At 36.1% G+C, this 21,659-nt stretch overlaps 1 protein-coding gene across 1 annotated transcript in view; it reads right to left on the bottom strand.

Annotated features, from left to right (window-relative positions):
- Positions 1 to 236: 236 nt before the first annotated feature.
- FYB1 (FYN binding protein 1) overlaps positions 237 to 21,659 on the bottom strand; it is a 65,553-nt gene continuing 44,130 nt past the window's right edge. The window contains exons 5-19 of the mRNA XM_074932207.1: positions 21,574 to 21,597; positions 20,748 to 20,794; positions 19,207 to 19,324; positions 17,415 to 17,571; positions 15,139 to 15,277; positions 12,177 to 12,205; positions 10,944 to 11,013; positions 10,250 to 10,390; positions 9,588 to 9,619; positions 8,436 to 8,502; positions 7,047 to 7,152; positions 6,548 to 6,710; positions 2,085 to 2,118; positions 920 to 951; positions 237 to 808 (exon numbers count right to left, since the gene is read on the bottom strand). Of these exons, the coding sequence (XP_074788308.1) occupies positions 786 to 808; positions 920 to 951; positions 2,085 to 2,118; positions 6,548 to 6,710; positions 7,047 to 7,152; positions 8,436 to 8,502; positions 9,588 to 9,619; positions 10,250 to 10,390; positions 10,944 to 11,013; positions 12,177 to 12,205; positions 15,139 to 15,277; positions 17,415 to 17,571; positions 19,207 to 19,324; positions 20,748 to 20,794; positions 21,574 to 21,597 (1,182 nt within the window). The 3' untranslated portion in view covers positions 237 to 785. The remainder of the gene's footprint in view (positions 809 to 919; positions 952 to 2,084; positions 2,119 to 6,547; positions 6,711 to 7,046; positions 7,153 to 8,435; positions 8,503 to 9,587; positions 9,620 to 10,249; positions 10,391 to 10,943; positions 11,014 to 12,176; positions 12,206 to 15,138; positions 15,278 to 17,414; positions 17,572 to 19,206; positions 19,325 to 20,747; positions 20,795 to 21,573; positions 21,598 to 21,659) is intronic.

The raw sequence follows: 21,659 nt of genomic DNA, 5'->3' as shown, positions 1-21,659 counted from the left end.
AGAAATTAAGTATTAACCTAAATTTTTTGAATAAATTTTGAGCAACACTATACTATAAAGTAGACTCATCTATGGTTTATATCTCAGAGTGATGTATGTAACACATATAACATCATTACTATTTTACTATTAATATTAGTCAAAAATTACTTACAAAATGGTCAAATGAATTTTAGAAAATGGTATTCTATCATTAGTACAACGTAGAGAAAGAAACTTCAGCAATAGTGGTAAATGGCTGTACATGTCAGTATAGCTAAGGCTATTGCAGTTGGAGTGGCAGGTCAGCAATGATGATGTCTTCTCTGATGCCCACTTTTGATTTCCTGTTTTCACAACAGGATGTTATCACCAAAGGAAGCATTTATTTTCAGGATACTGCCCTCCCCAGAGTGGCAGTCTGGTGTTTAATAGACCAGAGCCAGAGTAAAACCTGTTCCCAGAGTCTGTTGTTCCCTTCATAGACCTGAACTGGCCTCTTTGGGTGTAGCTAATTGAAGAACTGTTTTTACATTGACTGTGTGGAAAAGAAGTTGAAAATGATAATCTTAACTTTAGCTCATATTCCCTGAATTTTAATTACTCAGATAAATGGCAATACAAATGTCATACAATGCAAGAGGTGACAAACCCCTGAAATCCTAAAAAAAGGTTAATAGTACGTTTAGAAGAGTGCAACCCATTGACTTATAATCAGATTTAGTGACTTTTCTTGCTTTCACAATTAGGAAGTCCAAAATAGATTTTGATCTTCAATGAAGCTATTACTTGCATAGAATTCTACATCAGTCATTATCATAGATGCAATCTGAAATTGAAATAAAATACAAAAATATTAGTATTGTTTATTATTTTGACTCAAGGATATATTTGGTGTAATTGAATATAGTTATTTTATTGTTTGAAATATTCAACATACCATCACCAATATCATCGTAAATCTCTCCATCACTGTAAGTTAAAAAAAAGAAAAATAATGTATTAAAAAATTGAGAAATCATATATATATTCCTATTTGCATGCAGATACAAAATAGTGTAACAGTATGGTGCAGTCATGCTATCAAGTAATTCATTTGCTAATTACAAAAGTGCAACCTTTGCGGCAACAGAACAGTGTTGAGAAAGATGGTCCAGTTAAAGGATTTTCAGTGAAGGGTAGAGCTGGATACATTTCTTTCTAACATGAAAGGCTCACTTTATTAACAGGTTGTTTTAAAATCAGGGTTTTAAGCAGTTATTCTAACAAACTCATAGAGATATGTCCATTAAAAATTAAATACTTACTGATTTTTAAAATGAAAACCAGAAAAGATGAGTAAAAAAAATCAGTGTACCCTTGAACTTCTTATTTGTTTCTGTATTTGGCTATGCCATAACAGTTTTGTAGAAGCAGCTTTTTAGATAATGATTTTAGGTAATGTCTATAAATGATACATGCTCCATGAATAGGAAATTTCAAAATATGTCACTTAGATACATGAACAGGCCTATGGAAGCCAATAAAACTATTTATAAGTTTAACATGTGTATAAGTGTTTGCAGGCCTCAATTCTAAATGTGACATCTGATTTGATATTTAAGGGTCTAACATAAAGCCCTTTGAAGGAAATAGAAAGGCTTTGTCTGATGAGAGTTTTGGATCAGAGCCTAAATGCTGAACTCCATGCAATTATTTGGAGCAACACTGAGCCAAATCTGCTCAATCCCAGTAAGACTGAAATAAAAATAAACCTAAAGAAAAATTGGTCCATTTGACTTAAACATTCGAAAATGGCATCAATACACTTAATCACATTAATGTGCAGTTCAGTAAGATTCTAGTACCGATAAAGTTTAATTTATGTAATTTTTCATAGTTTAAAATAGAGTTTATGGTTAAGCAATGAGGATGGGGCCATGGAAATTCTCCAGTATGGATGTATGTGACTAATGCCTGAGAAATCTAAACTTCATAAAAATAACTTAATTTGCAGGACTAGAATGACATACTAAAATAATTACATTTCACTTTTATTGAACAAACAGTTTAAAACAAAATTGAGTGTTGTAACAAACTTTTCAGGAAGATCACTTTGTACTTACTTCTCAACTAAATTGCTTCTCAGAACATAGCCATCTGTAAAATTGAAAGATACATGTATTTCAGTTAAATTTAAATATTCATGTTACTTGTTCTGCTGCTAGCACTAGTGAAATGCGGTTTTTCTGGTTTAGATATTTCAGAGAGAAAGACAGATGGATAGTGATGTACAATGAATATGTGCTTGAGGAAAATTTTGCTATGTCCAGTTTTAGTTTTAATTATTCTTGTCTGCCTGTTTAGTATAACATGGTGCCTTAGATACAGAATCAGAATACTACAGTAGCTCCAAGACTGGTTAGATGTCTACTGTGCAAGGTGCTTTCCATATTCATAAAATGTCATTTCTCTTGTGTTGTTGTAATAGTTTCCATTGTACACAAAACTAGTGCAGAAAGGAGAAAATAGTAATACAGGTTATGCAAGATTAGGTTTTCATCTTATATTTTAGTTTCCTGATTGCATGACAGGGCTGTGAAGCAATAGCTATTAACACAAAATGTAGTACAGTTCACAAATTACAGCACAAAAAAATGATATAATAATAACCATATAATAATATTTATAATAATAAATAACAGAAATATGTATAGTTTCCTACAGGGGCAAAAATGTATTTCAATATGTATACACTAATTAATAATCATTAACTGTAATTTAAAAAAATTTTCTAAGTGTTTCATATTGATAAGCACTTTTTATATAAATAAGGGAAATACTTTAGAAAAGCTACTCACTGGTGAATTATTCTGTTACTCTATTGCATTACTAATGAAATCAGATAAAACCACACATATTCATTAATATATTCAATCTCTTGAAAAAATTACTTGCTGTCTTTGGTAAAACATATCTACTGAAATACTTGTCAATTGGTATAACATATACAAGCAAAGAGAAAGCCGTAACTGTAATTACGTATTTGCAGTCAAACATTAGTGTGTTCGTACAAAATATGACAGATCTAAAGGAGAAATGTGATTTTCTATTATATTTGAAATTACTAAGTTTTTCTTCTTTTATTCATTGGGAGGCTTAACTGGTCACACTAAAATGATGGGGTTTTAGTAATTCATACACAATTCATAGGTTTTAGAATAAATTTATCAGCTTGACCTGAAAAGTTCCTTGAATTCTTGGTGCTGCTACTGCTCCATGTACTTAGGGGAACAGTTATATAGTACAGAAACTATCAGTTTTCTGCTAGCATTTCTGGTGGCAATCCTTCAGGTCAATCTAGGTGAATCCTCAGATCTTATAATTTTTACCTTAAAGAATTATGTCCTCCTTCACATGGATTTTTCTTTTCTGATACAAAAGACATGAAAATATCTTGTATTTTTAAATGCACAGTAATGTCCAGTTTAAGAGTCTCATAATTTGTTTACACATCCAAGCCCTAATTTTCTTATAACTGAAACAGGCTTTTTCAGAATCTGTAACTTTGCTAGTAGGGGAAACCTTCCCTTGTAAATTGTCATCAGACAAAATGAGCTAGTACTGTGCCCAAAAGCTGCTGAATTGTCACAGTCTTCAACTGGCCAATGTTTTGATATATAAAAATATCCTATGATTCCTATACAGAATATTGGAAAAGTTGTCTGGCAAGACTAGTATCCCAAATAGTCCTGCAAATAGTAATAGGAAACTAATTCTTACATACATCTTTTCTTCATAAAGAAATATCAACATGATTAATTTTATCTTGGTGTATTTCCATCTTAAAATAGGTAGTTATCAGATATTGCTATAAATCTCAAATGTAAAGAAGATTTTTTTCCAGAATATGCTGTATATAAAGTAGATTAGTGATTTGCTTTGTAAAGGCCATAAAACATTAAAACCACTGCATTTCCAAAGAAAACTTCTGTCTTGTGCTAGAACTGAATATTGCCTAAATAGGCATTAATCTCATGTGATAATATTTTGTTTGACACTGATCTGCTTGAGCTTCTGTTTAAGATTTAAGTTACATGAATTTAAAAAATAGTTCTATGCATTTAATATTTGATTGCAGCTATGTATGATAAAATTTGCTTAATTTGCCTGTATTTTTATCTTTAGGGTCATGACAACTGGATACTTACATAAATTCTATTATAAATTTTGCCTGCTAAAAACTTGTTAAACTGCAGGTCATCGCTGATAGTCAAGGAACGTAGTACTGCAGATTTTCTGTCACCTTCATATTCTTTCAGGCTGATTGCAGGTTAGTACACATAGGGAAAGCTCTGTCTGTTCAGGATACTCTTAGCCTGGCTGTTGTTCCACTGATTTTATTTTCTGAGATAAAGGCATGGAAATTGTTGTTTGGTTTTTTTAAGATGTCATCTCTTTTATATTCTCTTTAAGCAGAGTTTAGTAGGCTCCTGAACTACTGACGTCTCCTGGGAATCATTTAAAGACATTTGGCTAAGCTAATCTTCTCTGTTTTTTCTTTTCGTTTTTTCACATGAAATACATGAAAGCAAAATTTCTTTGCTTACAGTCATGGTGTACAAACACAGTGCACTTGCAAGCCAGACATCATTGTGACAGTCCTACCACTGCAAAGCATATTCTAGGTTCTTCTGACAGTCCCTAGCCCCTCAATACATGGGAGATACAGCCACTGCTGATCTCACACTCTTTCGAATTTACTAATCCAAAGGTTTTGTTTCTAACTAAAATATTCATATTTAAGTGACTTCTGTAACAGGGAACAAGGCAGCAGGTCAGCACACTGCATCTTGATTACTTAGTACTACTGAGAGCTATGACAGATCAGGCCAGCTGCTCTCTGATGGTGTAAAGGAAGCTTGGAGGGGACGCAACTTAAATTTTCAGGCGCTGAAGTCCATTTATATCCTAATACTTAAGCAAAATTTATGAAAGTGAATTGAAGGGTTCTGTGTATTTCAAAAGGTCCATGGGTCAGACCAAGGCAACAGTAAGAAGGAATTTGAGAAGGTAAATTAGAATTAGTTCCTTTCACTTTTGAAATGTCAAAATAAGATTATCAACCCTTGCTTAAAAAGGTGGCAAGACATTATAACATAATTTGCAATTTTGTTTAACTGCCAGTAAAGGCACGAAGCTATGGAAGTGCTTCATTAATTAACAATTAAATGGAAGAATTCATGTGCAAAAAAGTAACAAAAACATCTTTAATTGTTGATTTGCAGTCTATCTGGCTTTCCAAAGGTAAAATCATAGCTTTAAGGTATGAGAAACTAGAGCCACTAGAGCAAACAACCAAAACTGTCATGCACTTAGGATTCAAACTTCACTAATTAATGTGAAAATTGACAGAGATCTATTCAGAGGTTTTCAGGGAGGATATAATTATTTGTTTTGCTCTATTATGCATAGCAAAGCAGTAGCTCCTGTCACTATTTGAGAGGCTTTGAAGACTATGTGAGGAAAACAGCCAACATGAACTACTTTCTTCTTTGTCATTAGCTTGATTCAAAAAATGCATCATTGAAAGTTGCTCTTTGGGAAGTGGCTACACTAGTGCAATCCATATTTTGAAACATACGTGTTATGCAAGAAGTTCTTCCTCATCCTTCAGGCCTGCCAGGAAGAAGGCTATACTCCAGACTGTAACAGTGGAGTACAGAGGGGAAAAAAATAGAAGGAAAGAGACTGAATCCCCTTCAGAGGTTTATAGCATTTGACTGTCTTCTACATAGGTCAGAGGTAAAAAGTAAAGGTGAATGGAAGGATGCTGCTACTTGGAATGTAGTCTGTTCCTACACAAAGTAAGTTTTCATTAGGAGATCTGAAAAGTATTGTAACAGGAGCACATTAAGAAATTGAAACCAACAGTAGATGGTCCAGACTTCTCAAAAAATGCAGGAACTTCTGCCAATGCACACCCTGGCCAAGGGTTTCAAAGAAACACTGAAAGGCCTCACATGGCTCCCAAAACAAGCAGGCAGGCCAATGAGGACATATGCCTTGAATCAACTAGGGGCTGGGGGGAAGGCTCCTAAGCAGTTTCCCCCACTGGCCTGTTGAAAAGATTAAACTCTGTCTCTGTCAGTCAAAAGTAAGAATATTGTTATTGATTTTCCCTTGGCTGCAATCAAGGGGCAAGTGCTTCCCAGAGGTCCAACAAGGATTTAACTTTTACTAGATTCTGTAAGATTTCATAGCTGTACACTTTTGGTCAAACAGAGGGAGACAGAAGCAACCAAAACTTCTGTTAATCTTAGTTGATGCAAAGCATGATTTACATAACTAAGTTGTCCTTTTTCTCACATTTGGTATTTCTTATCTACTGGAGTTTTAATTTTTTTAAGGCAAGCTGCTCTTAAAACACAATAATAAAATAACAGCAATTTACCTCTTGTCAACCACGAGGCAAGGAAGAAGACAAGTACAAGGCTCTGCTTTAATATGACAGTGAAGGTTTTACATGTCCTGACTCAGTCATTTTCTGGGAATTTGATTTGTACTACAGCTTTTTAATAAAACTTACATTTTCCTTCTTCGTTCCTGCACAGGACCTTGGTATCATCTGTGCTTTCAATAATTTCAAGAGACTCCCCTGGTTTAACTTGTAAGTCTTTAGATCCCCATCTTCTCTGAGGCAAATCCTTGACTGTGGTGGTAGAGTAAAGAACTTTAATTTCCCCTTCAAACTGCAAAAATAAAGAGACACTGGTTAAAAAAGTCAATGTAAAGCTTATGATCATAAGCTTTTTTTATATAAATTTTATATAATTTATATAAATTTTTTAGACCAATTTATTCCCATTTATTATTAAGGTTTTGGAAATCAGGCACATAATTGTTTATGCTATTTGGTATGTGTCCATGCTTGCCATTTGGTTTACTACTTTTACAAGTAGTAATATTTTACCTTTTAAAGGCAAAATAATGGATTATTTACAAATTACGGGATACAAATTAGAGGACACCATACAGATATTTTAGTCTTTACGTTTTATGTGAACAAAACTTTGAACAAAACTTACTTTGAACTTTTTTCTGAACTCTTTCTCATCTTTTTCCATCCTTTTAAGCTTTTGTGCATCTTTTTCATCTGATTTATGTTTTCCAAAGCTTGCTGATTTTGATGAGCTAAAACAAGAGGTTATAGATAAAAATAAAATTAACAACACATCTGAGATATCGACAACCTTTTGATAATTTCAGTGAAAATGCATTTGCCTTCATGTGTCTAGTATGTTTTTGTTGTTCTACAAAACTAATATGGATCATACAATACAGATTTGATTTCAAAAGAAAAAGGCTTGTCTTTCCTACCTTTTTAATGAGTTCTGATGTTAATACATCTATCGTATAAGTGAATATGGAAAATTATTCCAAGTAGTTAGCTGCTAGAGCAATGAGAACTTTACATCTACTAAAAACAGTTTAGGTAAATGATACCCATCACTTTAGAGTCTCTAGGCAAGGAGCAATTTTTATGAAGTCTATATATCTTTGGGCAATAGGCTGTGTAACACATGTCCCACTGAGAAGGCAGCTGGACCATCTTAGCCTTTCATACAGTAGCTGTGTCAGTCCTATGTGCCCATAGAAGACCTTGTTACACCAATAAATATGCATTACATGACCCGTGTCAAGTTCTGTTTCTTTTTCCACATCCCTGATACTGTTGTCTTGTGCAAATGAGCACAGAAAAGTTTCATGCCCTAACTTCCCTTCCTGATGCTGTACCTGGGAATTTAAAGTATGACTCTTTATTCTGATCCTTTCCTCCTTCGAACTGGATACACAGTTCAAAGAGCTCTGTTTCAATGCCTCCAGACTAGATTATTGTAGTGCGCTATATAGCTCCACCTGTGTGGAGTTAGTAACAACAGAATGTGACATGTTGCAGGCATCTTCACAGATGCATCTGTGCTTATAACACATCTGTGCTCCAGAGATGTCCATAACTTCCTGGTCCAGGGTTAAAAGTTTTCCATGTTGAACTTGACATCTCCAGATGTGTTTCATACTCATAACACAGAGTACTATCTCCTTTTCTCTTAAAATTCTGCAGCAGCTGAGATAAAGTGCTTATCCTAAGTCTCCAAATTTTGACAGGAAGAGGACTGCATGAAGAGAATCTACAATGAGGTACCTTTAGGCCATGTATTAATTTCTACCTCTTGTCCATCAGGGGCTGAATTTGTGGAAATTCAAAGCATGCTTATTTATTCTATAGTCTAATTATTATTTCAATCTGAAATGGAGGCAGGGAGCATTCATCCTCCATTGTCCACAGTAAGGTTATGCAAACTACAAAACCTGACAACACCAAATAAGGCATACATATCTAGTAAATGCTTTTAAAATTTTTTACAGTGTATTACAGATTTCTAATCAGGGGAGTAATTCCCATTTTCACTTGCTTGAGTTCAGGCGGTGGTGGAGGAAAGTCCGAAGAATCTACATCATCATAAACATCTTCTTCACAGTCTGAAAAAATAGTGTTTAAAAAGATGGAAAATTATTGTGTGATCCTCGAGTACTGAATACACTGTGTTACAATCTAGTAACACATATTAGTAGTGTATCTAAGATGATCAGAAATTACAGCAAGTACTGTAGCCATTTACTGTCTGTTTTAACTGTGGGTTCTCTGTTTTGCACAATCTACTGTGCAAAACAAACACCACCCAACCCTTTCAGAATAAGACTCTTTATTAATATTAATAGGTATGCACTGATATTTTAATCTTCTTAAGCTGAAGCAAGTTTTAGCACATGTTGGCTAATGCAGTAGCCTTTAATCTTGATTTTAATTAGCCCATTTCCCACCGTGTTGCATCAAAGTATACTTTTGGAGTTTGATTTTAATGTACACTCATGCACTTCTATAGCACTCTGGTCAATGCAACGTTGCTTGGAAGTGGATATGAATCACATGTATGTTAGTTTTTAGGCCATCTTGCGGTGCCAAAGCAGTGAAAAGAATTCTTACCCCAAGAATATACTTTGAATCACATTCAGCATATTTGTAGAGAGGAAGCAATTGTTTAACTCATCAAATCAATGGCTAGAAATACCACAGTAGGAAATAAAAGTTTTCAAACTCAGTTCAGGCAACAGCCTCAAAAATTGTAAAACCTTGCTTTTTATTCCATGGCTGAGCTGATATTTATATGTCACTGCAAGTGATAAAAATGACAACAAGGATCTCTCTATACTTTTGAAGTCTTGCATTAAGTGCTTCTTTCCAAGTGTATCTGTTCATAGGTAATGTCAAGTAAAATGAACTAGTGGAAATCTCACATAGAAAAATCATGACTTTAAAATTAAAAATTAATAATTAAAAAATACATTAAATTGTTTTCTAGAGAGCTTGCAATGTATATGTATTTCTTTGACTGTAGCCAAACCAGTCACAATATTTGAAATTTGTTTGCTGAAACTGGGTAAGCAATGGGATATCCTGTTTCCTTCCTTGGATGTATTTTTGTGACTAGCATGATACCGAGTAATGTATACAGAAAAAAGGATCAGGAATCAATATGCAGACTGAACAATAGACTATTAATTACCTTTTCTAAACTGCTTTGTTGAAGGAGACATGCTGGAAAAAAAAAAAAAAAGTTCATTAAGTATTTATATCACATTAATAGGCTTTTGCATCATTTAAATAATTTTATAAATTTGCAACAGAAGGACTCCAAGTAATCTCCAGACATTTTGAAGATCTGCTGACAGCAGCAATACTCATGGACTATAAACTGGTTCAGAACTGAATGAGAGAAAGTGGTGGTAAAAACACCAGTTGCCGATCTAACCTCTAGGTGAGATGGGTAGAAGACCCATCCTAAAATTTGGATTAATAGAGCTAGATTGAATAGTTCATCTGAGCTAGATTGTACTCATGAGCAAAGTACATTTTAACTGAGGATACAGCAAATTTACATCACCAGAGTGGCGTGGTGGTGATGGATTATTTTGGTGCTCTTCACCAAAAAAATTTTTGTGTATGTTTTAATTACCAGACTTTTGCAACGAATACAGCTTGTTAAGACAATAATTATATTATGCAGGTGAAAAGAAAGGAGGTCAGTGTTTTTGCAGGAAAGTATCATCCTGAGCTGCAATTTGATGAGTGATTCATTAGGCTGCTGTGAGAACATGTTAGTAGCATGTGATCAATGGTTTATTAGAATTAGTTAATGTGCACTGTGATTTCCTGGCAGAATCTTACAACAGATCTCCATTATCTTCTGCCCCATTGACTTTGGTTGTTTTTTCTCGTACACTTTTCTTTTTGTCATCTTTGACCTTTAGCCTCTTCAAGATTCCCCAGGACCAGATATCGTTCTTATCTTCATCCTGTGATACAGACCTTTGGAGTATGCATGTAATTATCACAATGTAAAATGTAGCATTCCTTTTAAAAGGTCCAGTTTAAATTCTTCACTGATGCACATAATTCTCATGAATGCCAACAATGTATATACCACAAGGCAAGGACACTTACCTGAAAGCTAAACACTAAAATGTTAAATGAGAAATATGTATGTTAGGTCATTTGTAGATACTTAGATATATTTGTAGCTATAGATATTAATCTAGTGGCTTACTGTTTTCATGTTGTAACTCAGCAAGCTAGCATTTAATTTTGTTATTTTCATTTTAGAGCTATTCTCTTCAATTGGGGATTTGGGGATTTTCATGACTGCAGCTGCTTTTGCTGACATACCAAAATTAATTACAGAACAAAACTTCTCTAAAAGACCAAAGAACCATTTTTTTTTAGCTTCATGAATCCATCCTGCTGTATACCTACTTGCTGATTATCTTAATATATGCTAATTATTGTCTAAATTAAAAGTACTAAAAACTGAAATGAAAACGCTATTAAAGTAGCAAATTATTTAAATGATATAAAAACATACCTAGTTACAGTATCTTCCTCATCAATCCCATCATAAATTTCTTGATCAGAAGGAGGAGGTGGAAACATCTCTTTAAAGATCAAACAGTGAATTAATACATTTATATTTAATGCTGCTGAATAGGGTATTCATTACTAGCCTCTTAAGTATGTCCCATGTGTGTGCAGTTTGTGCAGTATACTTGCAAATGGAATCTTTCTGTAAACCAGCACAGTTTATTTATTAAAACAGTGATTTAGACTTATCCCAGTTGGTTATGCCATCCACAGCATTTAAATGTGGCACTGCCAATCGCAAGAGCATTAATATTGAAAGCAAATGCATTTACACGGTATTTGATGAAATTCTAAACGACTGATTTTGGCCCAGTCATTATGATGACTGATGACTTTTAAATTTTTGTATGTGACTCAAGTGATTATTGAAGATGTCAGACCAACACTCTCAGCAAATGACATCTTGTATTCATCCACAAAAGCCAGAGGCAAGTGCAATGTAAGCTCCCCATTTCGGCCTCAGTTCTGACCTTTGAGCCTCATCTTCTTTAGTGTGGGGTTAGCTCAGTTTCCACGTCCAATTTGAGCCACTGGTCAGAGTAATCACTGAAATCTGTACTTAGCTGGCACCAGCTTCCTTCAGCACTGCCAGGGGATGCTTCTGCCATGACTAGTATCTAAACTCTAAGCTGAGAAGATGAGCTGTGCTCTTGTGATCAACAGAGAATGCTACATAAATATATGTGCTACCAAAGGGGAAACTGGTCTTGGCAGTGTGAAACTGCTGCAGTCATACTGGTTGGGACTGTAGAGTATCACCAAAACTGATGTTCCCCTTAACTCTGTCAGCAAAATGCAGCTGTAATTGGTAGTAATACTGGTTATTTCAGAATTGGTTTTCTCCTGCATAAAACCTCTTGGTCATCTTAATATTTTGCCAATTATATCTGTGCTGTTTTTTAGGATGATTTACCTTCACACACACAAAAAGTTCTATCATCTTCTGGCATGCTTCTGGTTCACAGCATCTGAAGACAAAACTTCTGTTTTGTCCAAGTTCCCATAGGTGGAAAGAAAGTTAATTTGGCCACTATACTTCCTTGTTTGTTGCCTGTTAGCTAATATATAGCATGCTTATGGATAATTACTGCATTATTTGGAAGCTGCAGAGGTCTGGATTGGAAGGTAAGCAGTACACAGAAAAAACTCTCCCCCCAAAAGTATATGTACAACTTACTTCCAGCTGCACTTTGACCACCACTCTGACTGAAAAAGCAAACAAGAGACATTTTAGAGAAAAACGGTCATACACGGAAAAAGAAACCACCATGATCACCCCTCACTTTTGTAGTTAATAGTTCTAAACCTTTTGGATTTGGCACTCACGTACGTTGCCAGCTGAGCACCAAAAATACTGCACTGGAAGTTCAGGCACATGCTTGTGTCTTCTATATAGGCAACAACTAAATGTGCCAGTTCTTTCTTTCTCTCTGTTTTCACTACACTCACACTAATTCTCACAGACAAATATTCAGACAGTTGCATTCTCAATAATAGTAATGAAAATATGTCATCTAATTCATAACTGAACCAGCTCTTAGATGAGGAGAGATTAAATTTTAGTAGAATCAGGCAAAGCAGAAAAAGTGTGCTTGGTTTTTTTTCGCTTGGAAGTAATTAATTACAAATTAGAAAAGAGTATTTTAAAATATCATTCACAGTAATCCAAAGGGGAATAAGAGAGTTGTCAATACCATGTTTAGTGAATGTAAAAAAACCTAACAATATTTTTAAGTAAAGCTGTGAAGCAAATTCTCTATTTGCATAAATCAATGCAGATATTTCAAGCCAGTGAAGGTGCACATTTTCATATGAGCAGAACATTCATTCCTAGTTATTAATAATTGTTAGCAACTCTTAGCAATTTCCAATAAAGTGTCATCTTCAAGGAAATGCAAACTGATGTCTACAGCTATAACAGTTCACTATGTTTAGAATATATTTATATTCCTTGATTGACATCTTTAAACCAAAGTGCAAAATATGACTTAGGATCATAGGATGATTCATACTGGAAGGGATCTGAGGAGGTCATGTAATCAAACTTGATGGGAATAAAAATATAACCTGATTGAACACTAGAGAGTGTATGCACACCTTTTAGATTCATCCCTTATGAGGCGGATTTCCTTGAGATGAAACGGTGAACAATGGTGAACAAATTAATTTGTTGCTCAACAAGCTTTCATTGGGTGATGCTTTAAACCTCTAACTGCACGTTTCTAACATTTCAAGGATTCCATATTAGCCCAGTGTTCTAACAGTAATTGAAAAATCCTGATTGGTTCACAGTAGCTAAGATTATTTCCAGTTCAGGGCCTTATTTAAACTGATGAATCAAAATATTTGTTAAACTCTTGTGCCTAGAAATCCTGAAATGCAACAGACCTAATTGCTTATTAATTTTGGAATATTAACAATACTACTGATAATAAGCTAATACTGTTCGGTCAAGAGGCTTTTTTTAGTATGTCATTCTTACAGTGGTTTCAAAACATGTTGATGTATGTCAGACCTTCCAGCAATTCATGCTCATGAACTGAAGAGAATGCTATTAATCACTAGAGAAAATAAAAATGTCAAAATACAGCTTAAAGGATTTAATGAATCTGAGCTATTCATTCCTTCTTCCAAGTTCCTTACACTGTTATTTTAGTATTCAACAGTGTAAGTATTCTTGTTTTGTTCTGAATTAAAAAAAATAAATAAATTACTTGCATTGAGGTGGCTAGTTGCAATGCTTGCCATAGTGAAAAAGATTGGCCAGTGATACTTCTGCAACAAAGTAGGTAACACTCAGAATACCTAAAACCTAGAACAACTAAAGTAACTCTTCTCACTAAGTCATGATGCTGAGATCAGTGCTCAGGGAGGAAAACTGATATTGAGCAACCTGGAAAAATATCAGATGCAAAACTATGTTTGTTGCTTAAAGAATGCGAGCCTGAAGGCAGATCTTTCCAAGCACTGTTTCTGGAGCTCATGGAGATGTTCTAGCAGCTGAGGATCAGCTGCACCCAGCAGCCAGCCAGCTGCAGTCCCTTTATTCCAGCAAGGCTTCTAGGTTAGGGTGCTGGGAAGCAGTAAAAGGAGGTGTCATGGCTGCGTGTTTTAAGATAATTGTCCTAGACACTGAAATCCTCTACACCCACATGCAGATCTCTTATCTGAATCCTGAGGTATGTGTTTCTGCACATCAGGACATGTAATGGAGAATGAGCACTGGTTTGTTGCGCCACATGACAGAAGCAGACTTTTCTGTGTGGTCAGCTAACAGAGGTACCACCGTCATGTTGGGTCATGTCATAGCCTTGACCCTTGTCACGAGATCACTAGGATAATTCCCTGCCAGCAAGTTTGATATTCTACTGAAGATGGCACTTCTCTAGCTGCAGATCTATTTAATGTGAAAAATATAGCACAGTGAAGTAGAGAGTCTGAAATGTAGCACTGCATTGCAAATACATGTGAGACTGTGCCATAGAGGAGAAGCTTCTGATGAAGTCAAAAAAGTATAGCTCATACCCACCCTATGGGATTTTAGAGGCCTTATTTTGATTAAACACATTAGACACATTCTTTTCTGAAGGGCTAACCTGGTTATGCTTCCAGAAGTCCCTTCTCTTCAGAAGGAAAGAGGTAGTAAGAATCATAGTAAGACTCATAAGAGCAATGAGGGTGGTCAGGAGTTCCCCAGTACAATGAGTGTTTCCATTGCTGTTAGAGTCTTTTATTCTTGTTAGAAAAAGCACTATGTGACTTCAAAAGACAAAACAAGAAAAGAGAGGGAGGGAAGAGAATTACACTTTCTGCAGATGATTTGTAATCCTGCATGTTTTGCATTTTGTTCTCTTTTGGACTGCAGTGCTGCAGGCCCTCTTCCAATAGTATAGATTCCTCAAATCTTAGAATCATAGAACCATTTAAGTTGAAAAAGATCTTTAATATCATTGACTCCTGAGTGCTTATAGATGCTGGATTCCAGAATCCATTCTTGTTTATCTGACTACTTCAGTTTGAATAGCTCAGTTACATGTGCTGTTCTTTTGTGACAGGAGTCTGTCGTCTTGTAAAATTTCCCTGCTCTAGGCTAACTGGGATGAATCATTGGTCCCTTTTCATGTGTTCCTTATACATACCTGCTAATACTGTCCTGCTCTCCAATATCATCATACACTTCTTGATCACTCTCTGGGTGTTTCACAGGAGTTCTGGTTTGTTGCTTTCTTCTTAAAGAATCATAATCAATCTCCACCATGGTTGTTTTAATGTATCCATCTAAGTGAATGAAACCACGTAATTAGGCAGAGATAGTTTTAAAGCTCGTGGTAAATGGAAGAGCTTAACAGAAGATTCAGAATCAGTGATTTAATTGTTTTGTATGATCTTTGAAAACTTTCAAAGAAATGTCTCATTCCAAGCAGCCTTAGCTTGAGTCTCAATCTGTCTACACAGATACAAATCTCAGATCTGTCTCAGATCTCCCCCCCAAACCCTCCTCAGCTGGTGTCAAGTTAAATTCCTCTTTATTTGCTTCTCCACTACAGCAGAAGAATTTTCTGCACAGACTCCATGAATCATGGTGCAAGCCCCCTTTCTCAGCTAACCCTGGGACCACTGCAGACTCCTGGCATATTTTAAGCCAGTCCATGACATAAAGATTCTGACAGATCATTAAGAGGGAGAGACACTTTGTTGGCATTGATTTTGCCTCAGTTTGGTAGAATGCTGCATCTGCTTGATATCCTCTTGTCTCTGGACCTTCACTAAACAGATCTGGTTATACCCTTGGGTGCAATAGCTCAGGAGAGACTTATAGCAGAGCAGTCTGCCTGAGATTGGGAACTCTGCTAAGGGGAATTTTAGACAGGCATACCGCATGTACAGAAGAGAGCATGAATGGATTTTCTCAAAGGTGAAAAATGCTAACGCATTTCTTGAAAATGGAAAATCCTCCACTTGGCTGCTTCTGAGTGAATCCAGTTTTTAGTGTGCTTCCCCTCAAATCTGTAACACTTGTTTTTTTATTATTTGAATGATCAGAACTGATTTTCCTCTGTTGTTTGGTCTTCTTCACAGACCATTACTGGCCTGTAAACAGTGAAGGCTGAAGCACTGGTGAAACAAACTGGGCTGTACCATAGACACTGGTCAGTGAGTAGTTTTGCTGAGGCAAGAATCAGTTTATGAAAAGTAAATTAATTAAGGTAAATTAATTAATTGACTGCACATGCTCAAGAAAATACCCTTCTCCCAGAATTCACCAAGATTTGTTTTCCTATGTACAAAATGATCCATTCAAAACACTTACTTACAAAATTTCAGTGTATCACAGAGAAGGTGATAATGAAACTGACTTCTTGAGATCATCTTGGCCCATCCCTTTGCCCAGGCGGGATCTGCTACAGCAGGTTGCCCAGGACCATGTCCCATCATGTTTTGAAGATCTCCATGGATGGAGACTCCATCACCTCATTGGGCAACCTGTTCCCTTGCTTGGTCACCCTCACAGTAAAAAAATGTTTCCTGATGTTCAGACAGAATTTCATGTGCCTCTGGCACTGACACTGGGCACCACTGTAAAGAGCCTGGCTACATCTTCTTTACACCTTACTGTCAGATATTTATGAACAATTATAAAAGCCTACCTTCACCAGGCTGAACAGTCCCAAGTCTCTCAGCCTCTCTTTGTATGAGATACACTCCAGTTCCTTAGTGTCTTTTTACGTCCAGTACTTCAAAGTGCTGATCTGGTATTGGCCAGTTCTACATGTGTGAACTGTCTTACTGAACTTATTGTCATTTTAGTCTCCTTGAAAATCAAGCGAGTGCTTTTATTAACTTTCTTTGATTTTATAGATCGGTCTTTTGTCTTTGCTATAACCCAGAAGCCAGATCATCAACCCCTTATCATATCACAGATCCACTGATGGTATTTATACAATTAGAGAAACATCTTGGATTTCAGACAAAATAAAATTTAGAAATCAGTTAGAAACTTTCCATAAGAGGAATAAGACAAACACTTAAACAGGGCCTTATATTCTCTGCTTCTATTGTAGGAACACCCATGTTATTTTTAATACAAAGGCATGAAAAAATACCATCCTTGTTACTTGCATGGAGGCAAGTTCTGATGAAGGCTGACATGGAATTACTTTTCAGTAGGTCCCTGAGAATCCCAACTTATTGTTCCTGACTTATTCTAGTCCCCGTAGATGTTACATTATGTTGTTCAATAACTTCCTATGAACTAAGCCTCACATGCCAGCTAAGGATAGGAGGGTGAGTTGTAACTATTTACTTTGGTGGCCAGTGACTCAGCCTTGGTAAGTTTACTCCTTGGTGTAACGCTCACATGTTTGCTGTCATACAGTCAAAATACTCGGGATCACAGTGAAGAAACAGAACTCACAACATCCTTTTATCCTGCCCAGCCACTTTCCTTCTGGGTTGTCTCTGAGGCGAATGATTTCAATCTCATCACCCTGTTTGACAGTCAGCTCATTCTTCCCTCCCTTGTGGTCAACACAAGCTCGTGCCTGGTGAAGGACTTGGACAGGTCCCGTTAACTGCAGAGGTGGATCAACAAAAGAAATCATAGATGTGGAAAAATGGAAGTTCTTTCCCAAACATTCAGACAGAAGAGAAAATAACAGTAATGATGATAATTTGTTTCATTACCATTTTAAATAGTCTAGGCAAATAAACAGAAAGGTATCACTCCTGTCCCCAGCTATGTAGTTTAAATTAATAATCAGGAAAGAAAAGAGAGGGCAATGGGATAGCAGCAGAGCAGCTTAAGAAGTTACTGGCAAAATCACAGAAATACAAACACTAAACCCAAGAGGCTAACCCATGGAGCCTTTCAGAGACTCCCCAAAGAGACTTGTATTTAATTCCAGTGGGCAGCTTCATGTAGTTCCGGCAAAACTACTTGTATGAGTAAATGTTCATTAACAGAAATAAGTTCTGTGTTTACAATTCTACTCTATAAATGATCCTACAAGTACTCACCAGAGATGATCACATTGCTTACTGGAATTGTGGGTTCTCTTTGTGGGATCTTTAGTATATGTTATAGAGAAACCACTTAGTATATCAGTATCTGTGGGATTAATATACATGGGATCTTGCAGAGGTATGTGGATTTTGACAATTATAGGCTAGCTTAGGAATATCTAACCTGTATAGGTGACAAAGAAATGGGAAAGAAAATATGCACTAAAATATATTTGTTTGCAGTTAAGAATAATAACATATTTTAATGGCCGCAAGAGAACAGTCTGAAGTCTGAAAGCATTCAGTGCGCTAATGCCTACACTTCACAGGAGTGGTCTGAAAAATATACTTGGGGCCTGACAAATGCCAGCTAACCCACTGTTATTAACTATTAGTATTTGCCTTTAGTATTTGCTCCTTAACTCATGTCAGTCTTTCCATAGCAGGCCTAGGCTATGATGTGAGAGAATCATCATGGCTTTACCGTGCACAAAGCATAATAGGAAGAAAAACAAAGCTGCTCACTATGTACAATGACAGTGAAAGAAGCACAAGTGAAGTATTGTGAACAGGCATTAGTTAACAGAAAATGACTGGCAGATTTGTGAACTGTGGTAGCATGCTGACCACCAGCTATATAAAAACTATACAGACCAGAAAGAACTGTCTCATCATTTAGCCCTTGTAACTGTAACTTCCCTACACATGCCCTATTCCCTTCCTCCCCATTTAGGCTGGAAGTCTTCTTAGGTTCCTTTAGACCAAGTCAAAGGCAATGTGTTGCGATATAATGTTGAAATCTCTTAAGGACTGGATACTGTTGTATCTGTCTCCAGTAAGACAAAAACTCACTAATTATATGGGATTCAACTCCCACTTTTATTAAGGACTTCCGATGCTATTCTAGAGATATAAATGCTTTTTAAACAGAAAAGTGAAAGGAAATTTTTTTAAGGCTTTTTTATATAGAAAGAATGTGAGAAGGGAATTTAGTGAAACCTACATAAGCACCTTTGCCCCCAGTACAGAGCCTGAACTCAAGCATATGCCAAACATAAAAGAGCAGCTTAAATCTTTATTCAGAATTTATCTAGGTGCTTGAACTACCTACCATAACAAATAGTTTTGTAGCCAGCTGAAAAGTTTATTTTGAACTCAACAATGCTTCTTACATGTCTGGCCAGATTATAAAACAAAAAGCTTACTTTGAACTTCTTCCTTATTTCCTGCTCTTTCTTTTCTTTTTCCTTTTGTTCTTTCTTCTCTTGGTCCATTCGTCTCTTTTCTTCCTTGTCCCGTTTCTTCTCTTTTCCCCTTGATGATCTGAAAGTGCATTGTCAGGACTGAATGTAGCAGTGAAGCAAATCTCACTGGAGCTTTCTTAACCAAGGTTAACAAAGAACTACTTGTGATGGGAAAAGACTACTCCCAGTGAAATCAAAGTTACAGTCTAAACTGTAGTATGGCTGCAACAGATAAAGCAGCACTTTATCTTATGTATATAATTTAAAGTGGCTGTCCTCAAGAGGACAGCACGCCAGACAAGGTTGTCTGAAGATGAGACTGGCTCTACCTGTGCATGTGCAAACATCTCTGAGCTAATTTTGTCAAGCAAGCTTGGAAACTGGTAGCCATCTAGGTGTTGTGGCACTGGCTGCAACTGTTAAATATTTACCCAGGCCATCAGTGGTTGATGCAGCCTGAACTGAAGCTTGCAGAGCTGCTGGACCGTGGTTTTAAACTAAGTGCAACCTGTTCCAGCAGTCTACACAAATGACAGCTAGTCTTCTGCACTGCATTATAAATGTTCCTATCACACCAGGGTACATTGCCTGCTGTGGCTCATGTGCTGGATGGTACTGAGATCTGGGCCCCAGGATGTAATTAGGACTATAGCTACAGCTTTGCTGGAAGAGCTATGCTTTATAAACCCTATGGAACCAACTGAGTGAGGCTCCCTCCTTTTCCTTTTTTGGTCATTTTGCAAAATTGCTATGTTCAAATTATATTAAAGAAAAAAAAAAAAGACTGAATGAGGATCACTTGTTTTGGTTATATAGTTTTAAAATTATCTGTTTTCAAAGGGAATTAATTTTTGCTGAAATTCATTCTACGTCTGAAACAAGGTATTTTTATGTAAGAACTTTAGACCATTACTTATTCCAAGGGAATCAGAGCTTTTCTGTAGCTATCACAATACAGTGAATCCCATACATTTAGACATTAGTGGCACAAGAGACTCCTCAAAATAAAGGACTAAATGCAAAAGAATGAGCAGAGTTCGTATTCCGGCTCTGTAGCTATTCTAGGGGACTCAGGCCCTGAGAACTGTAAATCCAGCCTCTCATAGGAGTTCCAAGTGTATTTATCTAAAAAGTGAAAAAAAAAAAAACCCACAGCAAAAGATCTGAGGCCATAGTACCTAGGGACTGAGCTCATTTTTTATCCTAGACTGTAATTCCAAACAGTGATTCAGACATGTTCCTTAGATCAGAAATCAGACTTCTGTTATCTTGATCACAGTAACCACACGATTTTATTGCAGGAGTTTTCCAGCCCAAGGCATAGCAGATATGAGTAGGAAAGAACCTGTGAACAACCTGACTTTCTCTAGGTGAAATGAATGAACACAGTAATGCCTGACAGCGATTGCACTGGAATCACACTTTTGTGCCAGATGAAGTGTCTTTGTTAGCAAGCTTTTAGTAATAAAAATACAATAGGTTATAGAGTTTAAAATTACTACCTGATGTCATTTATGTCTTCATACATCTCTCCATCACTTTCTTGGCCCTGTGAGAAAAATTCAGTTTTCAATTACTTAGATACATATGGAAAGACATAAAGAAACTAGACCTGCTATGTAAGCTTCATATGAACTATATAAAAACATTTACAGCAAAATGTAAATACAAATTAATTTAAACTTCCCAAACCAAGCATTATTCAAACCCGTATTCTTTTTTTCTGACATTTTTTTTACAATACCACAACTATAAAGTCCTGGATTGTTACAATCACACTAGCATGTTGCTTAATCCAAAGTCGATGTTTTCATTGCAGTGTAAGTCCTGGAAAACCTTTATCTGTACTGATGATTGCACTGCCATGGTGAAGGTGCCAGGGTTAGCAGTAGTTAAACTGGAATGCTAGGGATCTAAATGGGACTCCGGTTGGGGTCCTGAAGACTTTTCTGGACCTAATATATCAGATACTTAAAAACACTGATACAAACCTGTGCTTAACTGAAACGAGTAGTTTATTACTAGAACAGAACAGGGCCCTTGCTTCTGGAAAAAATCTGTGAAATGAAATGTCAGTGGAGATAGAAGGGGTAGGTTTGCTTTTTTCGAAATCACTTTTTGGTGTCTAACTAGCTTTGATAATTAATTCCATTTGCTCTACTTACCCAGTTTTATGCCTGTTTTTCACAATAAGTAAGTGATTCTACAATTTACTGTCAATATATTGGATTATTTCTGCAATTAATTTTCTGGTGTGTTGAAGAGATTTTGCTAGATTTTTAAGTTTGTGCTAAAAAGGATAGGTTTATAATGGAGGATAACACTTACCCCCTCTGTATTTCCATGACCTATATGACAAAAAATAAAACCAGGATATTTATTTTTTGCTGTACAGTAAACAATTCATTCTCGCC

This window comes from Athene noctua, chromosome Z (assembly GCF_965140245.1).
Source record: "Athene noctua chromosome Z, bAthNoc1.hap1.1, whole genome shotgun sequence".
Lineage (NCBI taxonomy): Eukaryota > Metazoa > Chordata > Aves > Strigiformes > Strigidae > Athene > Athene noctua.
Note: the sequence above shows the minus strand (reverse complement) of the source record. Positions and strands in the feature narration are given on the sequence as shown.